At 35.4% G+C, this 15,492-nt stretch overlaps 1 protein-coding gene across 4 annotated transcripts in view; it reads right to left on the bottom strand.

The window, feature by feature from the left end:
* The window catches only part of PAPOLA (poly(A) polymerase alpha), a 104,721-nt gene that overhangs the window by 44,819 nt on the left and 44,410 nt on the right, over positions 1-15,492 (bottom strand). For 3 of the 4 annotated variants that reach the window (XR_007774592.1, XM_050954468.1, XM_050954467.1), the window contains exons 8-14: positions 13,490-13,579; positions 13,245-13,383; positions 10,871-10,943; positions 9,113-9,233; positions 8,056-8,140; positions 2,908-2,961; positions 1,899-2,018 (exon numbers count right to left, since the gene is read on the bottom strand). Coding sequence is in view for 3 of the 4 variants with exons in the window: in XM_050954468.1 (XP_050810425.1) it covers positions 1,899-2,018; positions 2,908-2,961; positions 8,056-8,140; positions 9,113-9,233; positions 10,871-10,943; positions 13,245-13,383; positions 13,490-13,579 (682 nt within the window). In the remaining variant the exon portion in view is untranslated. Of the gene's footprint in view, positions 1-1,898; positions 2,019-2,907; positions 2,962-8,055; positions 8,141-9,112; positions 9,234-9,922; positions 9,985-10,870; positions 10,944-13,244; positions 13,384-13,489; positions 13,580-15,492 lie in introns of those variants that run through there. The other variant, XM_050954469.1, reaches the window with a different exon arrangement.

Raw genomic sequence — 15,492 nt, 5'->3', positions numbered from 1 at the left:
CATATTCCACCTTACGGCAGTCTCTGATGATGACCCAGCATATACTGTTCAATTTAAGAACACTTTCATGACAGATTTCACAAAACGCAAAGAAGATACCAATTTGAGATTTCTAAAAATAGCCACAACACTAGACACAAGATTTAAGAATCTTAAGTGCCTTCCAAAATCTGAGAGGAACAAAGTGTGGAGCATGCTGTCAGAAATCTTAACAGAGCAACACTCTGATGCGGAAGCTACAAAACCCGAACCACCAAAAGAGAGAATCAACTTTCTGCATCTGACGCAGATGACGAAAATGAACATGGGTCGGTCCCCACTGCTTTGGATCATTACTGAGCAGAACCTGTCATCAGCATGGACGTATGTCCTCTGGAATGGTGGTCGAAGCATGAAGGTGCATATAAATATTTAGCACATAAATATCTTGCGATGCCGGCTACAACAATGTCATGCCAACACCTGTTTTCACTTTCAGGTGACACTGTAAACAAGAAGTGGGTAGCATTATCTCCCACCAATGTAAACAAGTTTATTTGTCTGAGTGATTGGCTGAACAAGAAGTAGGACTGAGTGGACTTGTAGGCTCTAAAGTTTTACATTGTTCTATTGCTAAGTGCAGTTATTCTTTTTTACATAATTCTACATTTGTGGTAAAGAGATTGTACTACAGTACTTCAATAAGGTGAACTGAAGTTTTTTCTAGTGCAAATGTTTGTAATAAAAAAATAAAGTGAGCACTGTACACTTTGTATGCTATGTTGTAATTGAAATAAAATATTTGAAAATGTAGTAAACATCCAAACTATTTAAAGAAATGGTATTCTGTTATTGTTTAATTGGGCGATTAATCACAATTTTTTTTAATCTAGTAATTTCTTATTTTAGACAGAGCTATAAATACTCTTGCTCAATTTCAATTTTTGGGCATGTAACTAAATTATGCTTATAGCAGCCACCAATGGGCTCAATCCAAGAAGCCACTGCCTTGCTGAATAGCCTATGTAGAAGATTACATGGACTTTCTGTAGATATTTCATAATGAAATGAGCACTGATTTTAAAGCTAAATTCAATATGAAAATGTTTTACACGCTACAGACAACACAGTCAAAATGTTACACCTGCAAAAATACATGTTGAACTGTTCACAAAAAATTATTTCCCAACCTCAGACTTGATAAATAACCTCTCACTAATCTGGCTATGGCAACTGATATATAGAACACATCAAGTCAAATGCAGTTTTCTGGCCAAAAAACAAAAACAAAACAAACCCCAAAATACAGTCCTACCAGTCTGGAAAGCAAAATAATAGAGTCAGAACTCGCCAAACATCCTAATGTCAGTTTTGAAACACGTACTTGCTTTCTTCCTTCAGGTACCAGACATTAGTGTTTCCTAAAACATTAATCACTGGCAAGTTAAAGTACAAAAACTATTAGCTATAGATGTATTTCAAAACTCCAAATCTAACTAAACTGTTTTAGACTGATAATTAAATCAATAAGACTGAGTCTGCGATTCTTGCTTGACTCTCCTTGCTACTAATAAAAGCATAACAGACTTTGGTAATAGTCACTCAGACAATTGCAGTACAAGAGGGGAATACCCAGGTTAGTATTATGGCAACTTTGCACAGTATATACTGTGCTAATTAGCAAAGTTGTATCACTCCATTAAGGTATTCCTACTGCTACAAAAATATCTGTATGCAAGCCAAGTGATTTTCACTTAAAGGGAATAACTGCTGACAACTCAAGTCATTAGTCAACTTTACTTTCAATTAATTGTTCATTCATTTCAGTAAAAGATTTGAATAACGTACATTGTAAATTTACAGTTATCTGTATAAAATGTCCTTCGGTTATTGCATTAAGGAGCGAGGATCTGGCTTACTTGTCAGGATTCTCCTTGGGTGCTGGGAATGACTGAGGATTCACGTGAGCCAGTGTAATGAACTCATTCTTCTCCAAGCTTCCAACTAGAATGCGGATTTTTGACTCCACCAAGCCCACCCTGAATGAATAAAAAACTTACTAATAAGTGACAATTTAAAAATACCTGAAATACAACTACACATTTCTGGAAGGAAAAAAGTCCAATAGTTCTGATTATACCAATATCTGGAAATATCAAGTAACAAACTACCCGGCCAGACAAGCTCACTCCAGACCAATATGCTAATATTACTTTCCAACAAAGCCACGTAGCTTTGTTCAGTGGAATTCCACATCATCGTATCTTGAAGTTATGGATGACCTTGTCCAAACTGCCTCTGCCCAAAATGACACTAACAATGAAAGATTTTGCTTGGTGTAGTAATTAAAATACTATGCATTGGTTTAAGTCTTCAGAAATCAAATATTACCCTAGCCAGGAAGGGCTGAAGGCAGCAAATGAGAGAGGAATTAATTTATATTCAAATGAAGGTCTGTTTGGTTTTTTTTAAACAGCTATTTTACTCTAATGCCTAAACATTTGAGAAAAAGATATATTTGTTGAAGATTCAACACCTCTGCCACTTCAACTAAGGTGAGAGAACTCAAATATCTGAGAGCCCCAAATAAAAACCAGAGGAGAGGGAATGATATCTAGCTATTCAGGCCTTCTCCATACATCATAAAACTCATGGGAATATCTTTTTAAACCTTTGCAGGTTCTTTTAAATAGAGTACTGCAGCCAATAATATTCTCCTTCATTCTGTTTCCATAATGAATCTCTGGATTAATGAAAGATGAGCAATAAAATTAACTGTCTGCATCTATTTAATTCTGGAACACAGAATCTTCACTTCTTTTTTTGTAAAATATGTATTACTTGTTCATTTACATCCCAGGTTGGTTGGATAAAATTATTTTGAAATTTGGGGAATTAAAAAAAAAAAACAGCATGCATGATACTCACCATTCTAGTCGCTGTTTTTCTGTTGGTGCACTTGCTAGAAGTACAATGTAATGCCTTTGGAGATAAAGACAACAGGCTATTCTATGTATGTCTGACACTGGACATTCACAGTTATTAACATCCTTATTAGTTTAAGCTACAAACCCAGACAGAAGAATAAAACAAACAAACAGTTAAAAATAATACGCATCTTATAATAAAGAGCTTAATCTATAAGAGGCTGCAGACGAGTATGGTATTAGATTTTTTTTCCAAAAAAATTTCAACTCACATTGATGTCCACAGCTGCATTAATATCAACAAAAGGGTAATAAATGCATGGAAATACAGTAGCACTTAAGCCAGAATCTCAACTAAGTGAGACTATGACTTAAATTGCGAATTGCAGAAGGCTACTCACTTTGGGCAAGTGAAAGAAATACAAATAAAAACAAATATTCAGAGTGCAGCCACAGGAAAGTCTGATGTTTTAGTCACAATTACCTTATTTCTCAAGACATAGCTAGATGACTGATTTGATACACTGGTTTGAGTATTTTATCAAAAAGGTAAATATAGCCATGAAATGTAGTAAATAGTGTCAACTTTAAGAGTTTTTCCAAATAATTTTTCCTGAAGCTTCCTAAAGAGTCTTTCCTCTCCCCATTAATCTGAGAGTTCAGGATTTACTCCAGAATAATCCTGACAGGTTTTTAATATATTGAGTCAAAAATCTCTAACTGCATAAAACTCCAAAATATTTTTAATGAAGGAAGAACTAGAATAGTTAAGCTCAAGGGAGGTGGATGGTCAAAGGAACTTCTTTAAAGACAAGGATTGAATTAATTTTTCTTTTTTAAAGATTAATGGAATAATAATTTCAAGAAGATCTTGTAAAATGATCTCAAAAGCTCCATCCTACATGCCTAAGACCCGAACCTGCAAAGATTTAGAAACGTAAATTTATACACTGAATAGGTTTACTCACACTTTGTAAAATTAATGCATATCTAAATCTTTTCTGGATTGGGGCCTAATTTTTTAAAGACAGGAAGATTAGGGGCTGTATCATAGAATATTCCATGATTAAACATACTTATATATTTTTTTAAGTCAGTGGATAAATAAGACTGTCCAGAAAATTGCAAGGTCAGTCTACAAGTCACTATAAACGTAACTCAAAACCAACAGATCAATGTAAGGTATGTGCGTGCATATTGATTGGTCTAAGCGGGAAAATGGGCTAAAAGTATTCTGTACTAATACAATTGAAAGGCTTGTACTTTAAGAAATGAAAGGGGGGGAATGGAGGAAGAAATTTGTTCTCTTTTTAAAGTGGCTAAAATGAAATTTTACCATAAAAGATTCATTTGGTTATGTTAGTATTATCATGAAGCACTTGATGCTAAAATGTTCTGTCTTAGGAAACAATTTTATCTATTTTTAAGAACGTACTTGTGAGTAAACACTAATAAGCCATTTAAATTCCACAGAACTAAAACACTACTTAGAAACGTGCAATGTCACAGTTACAGACAGTAACTGATTCTTTCCAGAGTGCTATTCCACGAATTTAGCAATGTTATTGCACAAAAACTCATGCACCTGAAGCAGAAAATGAGATTCTTTTAAATATTACTACTATATTATCTGACTTTATACTGTTATGTAATTTTAATACCAACTCCTCTTAATGAATACTAGATTTTTTAAATTGTTCTACTTGACACACCAACAGGATCTCTCACAATGGGAAATGAACGTTACTCGTAAAAGATTTTTATAGTGAAGTGGACATATTTCCAGGTATTTAAAAACACTCATTTTCTAGTGGTTTGTTGAAAGCTGCTCTTTAATGGAGCTTTAAAGGCCTTTAAGAACAACTCTATGAAAGTGGCTTGATAAATCTAAAATCCTTGCTTGGTTAGTGAAGGATGTTTCATATTCTGATTATAAATCTCAAACAATTAAACCATAGTTACTGAAATCCAGATTTTAAATAAACTCAAGTCTATTAACAATCTTTGTTTAGACAGAGTCAGTGAACGCAGGTTGGAATTGAGGAGAAGGAAGGGAAAAAAATCAAGATAACCAGATTTTGTGATTAAGGTAGGATTTTGTGTTGCATAGCAGGGTGAGAAATAATTTCATCACAGGATATCCAGTATTTCCAGCTTTCCAGTGAGAGAGTATTAGTTTCTAGCCACTGGTGCTTCACAAAACATTGGACCTTAAAAGCTGTCATGGGTCCTATGACTAATAGCAAGTAATATCTTATTGTAATTACATAATCCTTTTAACTTTACAAGATCTTTGTTGCTTTACCATGAGATCAGAAGAAAATAATAATCCAGCTATTACAATAATTTTTTAGCACTATGACCACTATTGAGAAGTACAGTATATTCCTTTCAGAAACATTTGAGTTTTCCTCCATTATGCCTCTTCCTGAACAATTTTTTTAAAATCAAGACTACTGAATGAGAATTTAGTGAACTGCACCCCATTTTTAATATCCATAATCACATAAAAAGCCAAAAGCCATACATCCTATCGTGCCTCTTTTATTCAGAATGTTTTGGAAAAAATATTGTAATGAACAATTGAGGGTACCCATCCGGACTTGACTAGTTTAAATAAGGTTTCTCCAAATCTAGGTTTAGCTATATTTAGCCAATAAATGTAGGTCCTATTATGTTCACAAGATACATTAATAAGTAAAGTACCTCTTTAAAGTTTTCTATATTTATTACAACTGATATTGTTTACTGAAGTTTGTACAATGTGTTTAAAGTCATTGTATATGGAGAGTATTTTATTACCATACACTTTTTATTTTTAAACTCTAATATGGAAAGAGTCCGAACCATTTCACTTTGTCATTTAACTACAGTCAGATATTACACCATGCTGGTAACTTTGTTTGTTAATTTTTGTACAGGCACACAGTCCAGATGTGATGTTTTCTGTTGTCTGCTTAACACAGTTCTCCCATCTAGAAAATGGAAACAGTAACAAGTGCAAATAGCCTGAGCTCTGGCCTCTCAAATTTGAAGCGAGTTTTGTCAACTATTCAGACAAACTTTCCTATTTCAAATCCCCTGCAATTCAGGATATACAGTAACCCCAAAGTTCCGTGGACTATTTGGAATTCACTTAAATTAAAAATTCATTTGGGAAAAATTAACTGTCTATTCTGCTGCTGATGTATTGTTTACCAAGGCAATTCTCATTAATAGTGAAGTACGTATTTAAATCTATGCATTTATGGGTAAGAGTCAAACAGGTTTGCTAAATTATTTTAAAAGGTGAACTTCAAGGCAGGAACCATGTCATCTTGTGTCTTGTACAGCATCAAATATGTTTAAGTTTCAGCAATAAGAGGTTTGAACGGTACAAAGATAAAAACAAGGTTGAAAAAAAAAAATCTAGTTTTCAGATCAAAAGGTTTGGCCAATGTAGCACAAGTTTCTTATTATTTATTATTACAGATAATGCATTTGTATTTAGAGTTATTAAACTGATTAATCAAAGTTTTAGAAGACCAATAAATCTCTTCTATACATTGTAATTATTACTTTCAAAGTCCTCCCAATTCTGAATATTAATAGGCTTCCATGTATCATTCCATAGTCAAGAAATTGGAAAGTCATTCTTTTAAGTAGAACCTACAAAGTTTGAGCACTCACTGATTGCAGTGACTATGTCCATTTCTGTGCTGCTGTAATTACTGATGCTGGTGCACATGCCAGGATATAAAACTATATTAAATGGGTCTTATTTCAAGTGAACTCAGTCCTGTTAGTGTCTGTTACTTTCAAAACCAGGAGAGAGCATTTGGCAAACTGGAAAGGGGTGTACTTTCACCTTTTTTAGAGGGTAGTACTAACAGAGTGCAAACAATAATTCACGTTATAAAAATGAAATCACCTTAATGAAATCCATTAAAAGGTTTCAAATTGAATCTCCAAGACACAACATAAAAGCTGTACAGGTGTTTTAAAACTTTTATCATGCCAAAGATACAGAAACAAAACACAGACACATTATGATGGTCATCAGTCTTTTTTTAATGGGGGAAAACTGTATATTTCAATCTTGTTTGATTAATACATAACCACCCAAAACAGGAACAGAATTGCAGAAAGTATTTAATCTTAACTCCAAAAGTGGGTCTCCAACAAAATTGAGGGCAAATAAAATGTAGTCCATATAGTTTAATAATCTGTATTTATTATAAATTACATTTTTCAGGAAATCCAGTATACATTTAAACAAGCTTCTCCCCTACAACCACAACATACCAGTAGGAACCCTTAAAATGTCTGTTAAGCCTCAAGAATTCATTTCCTAGATTTCTCTCAAAAATAAATGTTTAAGGGTAAAAATTCTGCAAGTCTTTTCCCTAATGTAAAAACATTACACAGCAGTTAGAAATAAACTAGCTGCAATGAAGATTAATATATTCTGAAGCCTTGATCAGCTTTATTTCTTACTGAGGAAAAACTAGTAAAAACTTCACAGTCCTTCGAGCTGCCAGATATAGTAAAGGATATATTGTATTATTAAAATTTATGTTTACGAGTATGGTAAAAGAAATATCTCCTTCTAGTGGAACAGTCTTAAATATCTACTTTCCAGAACTAATTTCCTCAAAAAAAATTTTCTTTGTGGAGAGGCAGACTTAATTTTACTTTACTTCATTTTGGGAATCTATCAACAATAGTAGCTCATTACCACGACTTAGAATATTTCAGCAATTGGTTAAACCAACTTCTAACTCAAGTATCCTAGTTTTAACATAGTAATTCTATAGCTCTCCAGTAACATTCTGCATGTCTGATCATGGTCTACCAGGGTGGTGTTCGATTATACTATGGAAAAGAAAAAAGCAGTATAATCATGTTATTTAAGTTACTTTAATTTTTGATAAGAAAAAGGCAAAACTGATCTCAAAATTAACCAGGAGAAATACCCTCCAAAAAAAAAGGAGAACTTTCAGGTTTGTTTTGTTTTGTTTTAAAAAGATAACACTTTAAAGGTTTCTAATGGAAGTGTTCAACCATACTTAATGCTACTGATGCAAGTGCCTGTCTGTAAAATACCATTAATTTTGTTTTGTAAACGATAAAAAACTTAAACATGTCTGCCATGCCATAAAATACATACTTGTACTTTTGAAAGAAGTTTGGAGCTTCAAAAAGTTTGGACCACTCTGCCTTACTCAGCAAAATTTCATCTGTGATAGCAAGACCTGAATTATAAAAACACATTTAAATCTTTTTCACACAGTTGATCCACACCATGTATCCACAAAAACAGTCCATAAACTAAACGGTTATTTCAAGTTAACTGCTAATTTGCTTTTTTTTAATCCAATGGTCTTCTCTTCCAACAAACTTTGCTCCCAGTGATATTTTTTATGTATGGTAATCAGCTACTCAGTGTGTGGTGTTAAAAATTTTCTTACAAGGTTAATTGGACCAGACTATTGTATTGCAAAGCTCTACTACACCACCAGAGAATTTTATTCTCTCCTGGTTCTTGTTCACGTTCTTGGAATAAGGCTGAACATGCCATAGAGGAAATGTGCTAAACCCAGGAAGGAGGAAAAGGTTTTCCTTATAGGGCTTAAATCCTCTTCGGGATGAGGGTTACATGTTGCGATAGATGACTGTTAGAAATGGGAGAGTGAGCACAACACCCTTATGAGAATTATCAGTATTTCCCCATGTGCATCAAGGCATCATCTGGCCAAGACTGTCTCAGTAAATGTCCTTTGACTGTCTGAGGTTTAACTCAATTAAGGCAAGGTACCATTTTCCCAATTTTCTTAAAGAGCTATGCATACTGCCTCTTTAGCACCACTAGCACCTGTAAACAAAGACGACAGATTTGCACTGCAGTCTTCCACATGGTAATGCAGACTGTAAGACCACTGATACAGCCTAGAAAGAACCAATTGTCAGGTTATGATTCCCACTTACAGAGAATGCTACTTTCCAATTAATAATGATCAATTTCTGGAAGGAAGAAATAGGAATTTTTATAAATATTCTATTACATTTCAAAGTTATAGACAAAATATGAAGCAAAGATGACTGACTGAATCAGTTGTTTTAGGAGGACGCCTGTTGTCAACTAATTATTCTAAAACAATGTTGTGCCTATGATGGAATTATTTTAAAGTCTTTTGGAATATATAAGAGCATAAGATAATACTTACCTTGTTTAAACTCCTCAACCATGACCATCCGTGTAGAAACGGACACATTGTAGGTAGAGTTCTGCTGTGGGTATGCTGGTGTAATTATAGGCATAAGATGGTACCTATCACTGGGATTTACCTATACATAACAACAGCCAATCAGTTTTCTTCAAGCACACATAAAATAAAAAAATTTGGAATTCTCTCTTTGCTAAAATGAATCTTAAATTCCAACGTAATAAATGAGATCTTAGTATACAAATTAGACTGAACAACTGTGAACAGAAGTTGAGAATACTCAAGGATAACATCTTGTCTGCATATTCCTACAGGTAAACTATATTGTGGAAGTTATTCCAAACTCAGATGGAACTGGGAAGATCATAAACTATCAGCATGCCTCACTGTCAATACTGGGTAGTTTTTAAAGCTACAAATAACACCAACTGAAATAGATCAGTGGTGAATTTATTATTATATCTGTAATGGAAGCTGTGATCATACTGAAACACGAGTACTTCGTTACCACCTGAGCACCTTGGACACCTTCAGAGAAACAGCTGTCTGGAAACCCTTTGAAATATGATGTATGATTTATTCCTATAACACTATTGAAAATAAAGAGCCAGTCTAAGAGGAAAGGCTCTGTGCATCCTGAGAGAAGCAGCACTTGTGTTAATATATCCTTTATTAAAAACCAGCAAATGGAGAAATAAAAGAAGGAAACAGCAAAGACAAAACTACATTTAAATAACGTTAAGCTAGTGATCTTGTGTTTTGTCAAGTTGTAAATTTAAAGTTAAGGTTGAAACCCTGTCCTTAACTTACCCTGTTTTGTTTAGCTACTACAGCACATATGGTTCGTAACATCACACACTGACCTCAAACCCCTACAACAGGAACAATAGGGTGACTTAAGAACATTGTTTTAATCTTACTTTACATCACAACCCAGACGCTATTTAAATGCAGACTTTTGTCAAAGCAAGCGGAAAATATATTTTAAAAACAGGTCATGCAGTACAGTCTTCAAGCCTATTGTGCTCACACTGGTCCACCCACCCTAAGAACATTTCACGATTGGTGAAATAGTACATTTCCCATTTGACAATACCATCTATTTACACCTTAAATAATAATAGTTTTATGTTTAACATAGGATGTTATGAGTCCTTGCATGTTTTTCATCTTTTAAAACTGAAAAATATAAATGATGGAGATGCTACGAAGTAGAGAGGTCAAAATTATGGTAACTGAAGGAAAGGCAAAGTTAGTTTTATTTTGTTTTGTTTTTTTAATATTTGTATTCCCCTCTGGTCCAGACCACAAAGGACATATTATTGCAAAATTTACAACAAATACACCACAGCAGTTAAAACACAATTTTGAAAATAAGTTAATCAATCACCCAGAAAGTGAAATGTCGTGAAGAAGTGTGATCAATGTTCTAACAAATTGCTTTAGTGTATGCATCTATTTATATAAAAATTGTACAGGGAGCATTTAGCAAGCATTTATTTAGATCACTTACTGCTCAAGTTGGACTAGTAGTATAATTAGTGAAAAATCTGGAGTTTAAATGTAGTTTACAGAATGTAAACTCATGTTCTGCGCAATATAGAAGAATTACAGATGAAGTTACCAAAAAGAAAATGTAATATCCACACATTACGTTCATTTATAATCTAAAAATAAAGTTTCCCTGGGTTTCTTTAAGCAGTTGATTTTACTCTACTGTAAAATGTAATTTATAGGGGGAAAAAATAATACACTAACCCTTGGGTCCCATACAGGCAAATTAAGATTGCATTCTTCTGGCTGTTTCAATAGCACTGGATTTGGCCATTCCCTGTTTAAAAAGATTGTAGCACTGAATAAGACTAATGGACATGATGACTTATTTTGTAAAACATACAATACGTTTGAATGTGATTCTTCTTCATTTTGCCCTCCTGGCACAGCATCAGATGATTTTTTTTTCACCCCTTGAAGTCAAGTCAGTCTACTGTCGGTTTTCAGTTGCCGAGCTAAAGACTTTACGTGGATTTATAACAATTTGCTCCAACACATCAGCACAAAGCACTTTCCGTGCCTCTTAATTAAGGGAATGAAACAAATAAGTAGCTGTAAAGCAAACTTCTTTAAATTGCTCTTCAAATATACTCAGACTTTAAGGTCTGAAGAAGACCATCCTGATCATTTAGTCTGACCTCCTGCACATTGCAGGTCACAGAACCTTGACCACTCTTGTAATAGATGCATAATCTCTGGCTGAATTACTGAAAGAACCACCTCTGAAAAGATGTACTACTAATTCTGTCTTCATGCTAGTTCTGTTCATCGACAATCTAGAGAAGAAACTATCAGTTGTGACTACGGTACAGTGCCATATGATTAGTTATTATAAACTACATGCACTAAATTTTAAAAGGTTTTTCCATCCAATCATTAAAGAAAAAGCATGCCAAATGAAACGTTTTCTAAACGAAATGCAACAGTTCTTCTCTTCAAGATGCCCTTAACCCTATAGAGCACCACCAATTAAGAGGTACATTTAATATCTAATAGCCACCAATTAGGTTTTTTTAAAATTAGTATTATAAAAATGACAGTTACCCGCAATGGGGTTTCTCAATATTTGTGCATTATGCTCTTGGGCAATGTACATGATTAACAGTTTTTAAAGTCCTCACATAAAACTGGCAATGCATATGCTTTCAGTGTACAGTACCCCATAAACAGGGAGTTTCAATCAATATGCTGAATCAGCATCGTGTGACATGAGGCCATCAGACCCTATGAAGCCACTGGACTTTCAGAAAAAGTGAACTGTAATAATGGTCTTCATGTTAGCAATTTAAAGCAGACATGCTGAACTTAGTATCTAGTTGTCATTTTGTACAAGGATTTTAGAGAGTTTCCCTCAACATCTCACACGAGGGACCACATAGCTCAAAGTTACAGATACAATCCTTGAGGGAAATTGTAGTCAACTATTCTCTGCAAGTTACATGTTTTGCCAAATTTACTTTGCATTTTAATGAACAATTCCCTTGCATACTACTACCATTCCTTAATGTATATTCTGAGACAATAATTATTGAACATTTTCGTGCTCTTTCGCATTCAGGACAATGCAAGGGTCACATCTGAAAAGTGACAGAGGTCCTGAGTTACCCCACACATTTTAAAACCTTCCAGTTAAAAACCTACAAAAAATTTTTTTTGTGTTTTTTTCAAAAGGCTAAAGACTACGCCTCTACCCCAATATAATGCTGTCCTTGGGAGACAAAAAAATCTCACCGCGTTATAGGTGAGACCCTGTTGTATCAAACTTGCTTCCCTCCACCCCCGTTCCTTGTTCCCTGACCGCCCCCTCCAGAGACCCCTGCCCCTAATCACCTCCAGGATCTCATCCCCTCTCCAACCCCCCGCTCCCTGTCCCAACTGCTCCAACCCCTACCCACACCCCCTGCCCCCTGACAGGCACTCATCGGCAGCGGGAAGTGGAGCAACATGGCCCCAGCCCACTCCACTCTGCCACCTCCCACCCACAGTCCTCCACTTCCCGCTGCCGGTGAGTGTGGGGAGGTTGGGGAAAAGACGCCCTCCGCACTCACCGGCGCTGGGAAGCGGAGGGATGTGGCCGCTGCTGGTGAGTGCGGGGGGATCCCTTTCCCCAAGCCCCTTCCCCCGAGCGACACGGCTGGGGCAAGGAAAGCGGAGCAGGCTGCTCCCGGCCCCCTACTAATCCCCCGAGCCAGTCTGGGACTGCGGGGTCCCCAAAATGGCCCCCCCCACAGCTCCTACCTCCTAGACTCTGGGGGGAGAGAGGGAGCCTGACTGCCCCCGAGACCCTCTGGCTCTTATCCAACCCCTCAGCCCTCAGAGCAGCGTGTCAGAGCTTTACCGCGTTGTATGCAAACCCGCGTTATATCAGGGTAGAGGTGTAGTATGTCATATAACCTTTAACAAAAGGCTATGTTTTCTACCTCACCATATAACACAATTCACTAAAACAGAGGCAGCAATATTCTTTGTTAATTACCAACTTAACCTGATAGCAGCTGAAGAAATGCCATAGAAACAAGACTAAAATTCAGTGTCTACAAACAATTTTATTTTAGTGTAATCTAAAATTAAAACATACCATTTAGAAAATACCAAGAAAAATTTATGTACAAGAGTTGATGCTATTGCATTTGGATAAAGCTGGCAAGTTCTTGCTACTAACATAGCCCAGGAAACACCACCAAGGAAACCTAGTATATTGGAATAGATGTTGTGGCCTGTTGATGCAGGGGGAAAAAAAGACAGAAGAAGAGAGTTAGTTATCATCATCAGCCATTGCTGATAAGAATTTATTGAGAACCTGTTTTCTGAGACTAAACTTACGTTTTGCCCACAGTTTGATAGCTCTCAGTGTTAACCTGAAGTTGTCGATGTTTGGTACTAGATGTAAAATTTCATCGGTTACCCTGCAACCTGGCCAACAGAAAGCACCTGTTATCTCCAATGGTTAACGATAAAGAATCTGCTCTCACTCCACCTTCAAATCTACTAAAGATTAGCACAACAAGAAATTATGTTTCATACTTGGCTCACTTATGTTTTGAATGTGAAAAGGGTGTTTGCTTTTAATACATTTTCATATGCTTTTTATTATGTTGTACAGCAGCAGCATTTTGGGGAAGAAAGGATAATTCATATAAAAATTAGGACTGTCAATTAATCGCAGTTAATTCATGCAATCAATCACAGTTGTAATCTCACTTTTAAACAGAATACCAACTGAAATGTGTTAAATATTTTGGATTTTTTTTTACATTTTCAAATATATTGACTTCAGTTACAACCCAGAATACAAAGTCTACAGTGCTCACTTTATATTATTTTTTATTACAAATATATGTACTGTAAAAATAACAAAAAAGTTATTCAATTCACCTCATGCAAGTATTGAGTGCAATCTCTATGTTGAAAGTGCAATTTACAAATGTAGATTTCTTTTTGTTACATAACTGCACTCAAAACAAAACATTATATAACTTTAGCGCCTACCAGTCTACTCATTCCTCCTACTTCTTCAGCCAATCGCTCAGACAAACAAGTTTGTTTGCATTTGCAGGAGATAATGCTGCCTGCTTCTTGTTCACAAATATCAGAGGGGTAGCCGTGTTAGTCTGGATCTGTAAAAGCAGCAAGGAATCCTGTGGCACCTTATAGACTAACAGACGTTTTGGAGCATGAGCTTTCGTGGGTGAATACCCACTTCCTCAGATGCAGTCTATAAGGTGCCACAGGATTCCTTGCTGCTTTTACAGATCCAGACTAACACGGCTACCCCTCTGATACTTAATATCACTATAATTTCCAATATATATTCACAAATGTCACCATAAAGTAAGAACAGGTGTTCGCATGGGAGTTCCGTAGCTGGCACTGCAAGGTATTTACGTGCCAGATAAGCATGAAGGGACATACAAAGGTTTAGCGTATCTGGCACGTATATACCTTGCAATGCCGGCTACAGAACTCCCATGCGAACGCCTGTTCTCACTTTATGGTGACATTTGTGAACAAGAAGCAGGCAGCATTATCTCCTGCAAATACAAACAAACTTGTTTGTCTGAGCAACTGGCTGAACAAGAAATAGGACTGAGTGGACATATAAGCTCTAAAGTTTTACATTATTTTATTTTTGAATGCAGTTACTTTTATACATAATTCTATATTTGTAAGTTCAACTTTCATGACAAAGAGATTGCACTATATTACTTGTATTAGGTGAATTGAAAAAATACTATTTTGATTTTTACAGTGCAAATATTTGTAATAAAAATATAAAGCGAGCACTGTACACTTTGTACTGTGTTGTAATTTAAATCAATATATTTGAAAATGTTAAAAATCAAAAAAATATTTAAATAAGTGGTATTCTATTGTTTAACTGTGCGATTTATTGCACGATTAATTTTTTTTAATGGCTTGACAGCCCTAATAAAAATTAAAACATACAAAAAAGGGAGGTACCTGCACAACAGCAGTATACAAACACAACAGAAATATGAAGAGCAGAGATGTTGCACACTAACTTCTTACAACTAGGATCAGATTTTTAAGCAATTTCATTGCTATGGAATTTGACATAAAATTGGACTGCAGAATATAAACAATCATGTTGAAAAATTAAGCTTATACCCCTCATGGTTGTGAAATCTTCCAAACATGAACTATTGCAGTGGTGAGTTTGCAAAGGAACAGCCTCAAACAACAGCTCAGAGATATAAACAACACCTCTACCCTGATATAACACAGTCCTCGGGAGACAAAAAAGATCTCACCACGTTATAGGTGAGGCCTTGTTATATCAAACTTGCTTTGCCCCCTCTTCCTTG

Source organism: Gopherus flavomarginatus, chromosome 5, assembly GCF_025201925.1.
Source record: "Gopherus flavomarginatus isolate rGopFla2 chromosome 5, rGopFla2.mat.asm, whole genome shotgun sequence".
Taxonomy (NCBI): Eukaryota; Metazoa; Chordata; order Testudines; family Testudinidae; genus Gopherus; species Gopherus flavomarginatus.
The sequence above is the reverse complement of the archived record's forward strand: the minus strand, read 5'-3'. Positions and strand labels throughout refer to the sequence as shown.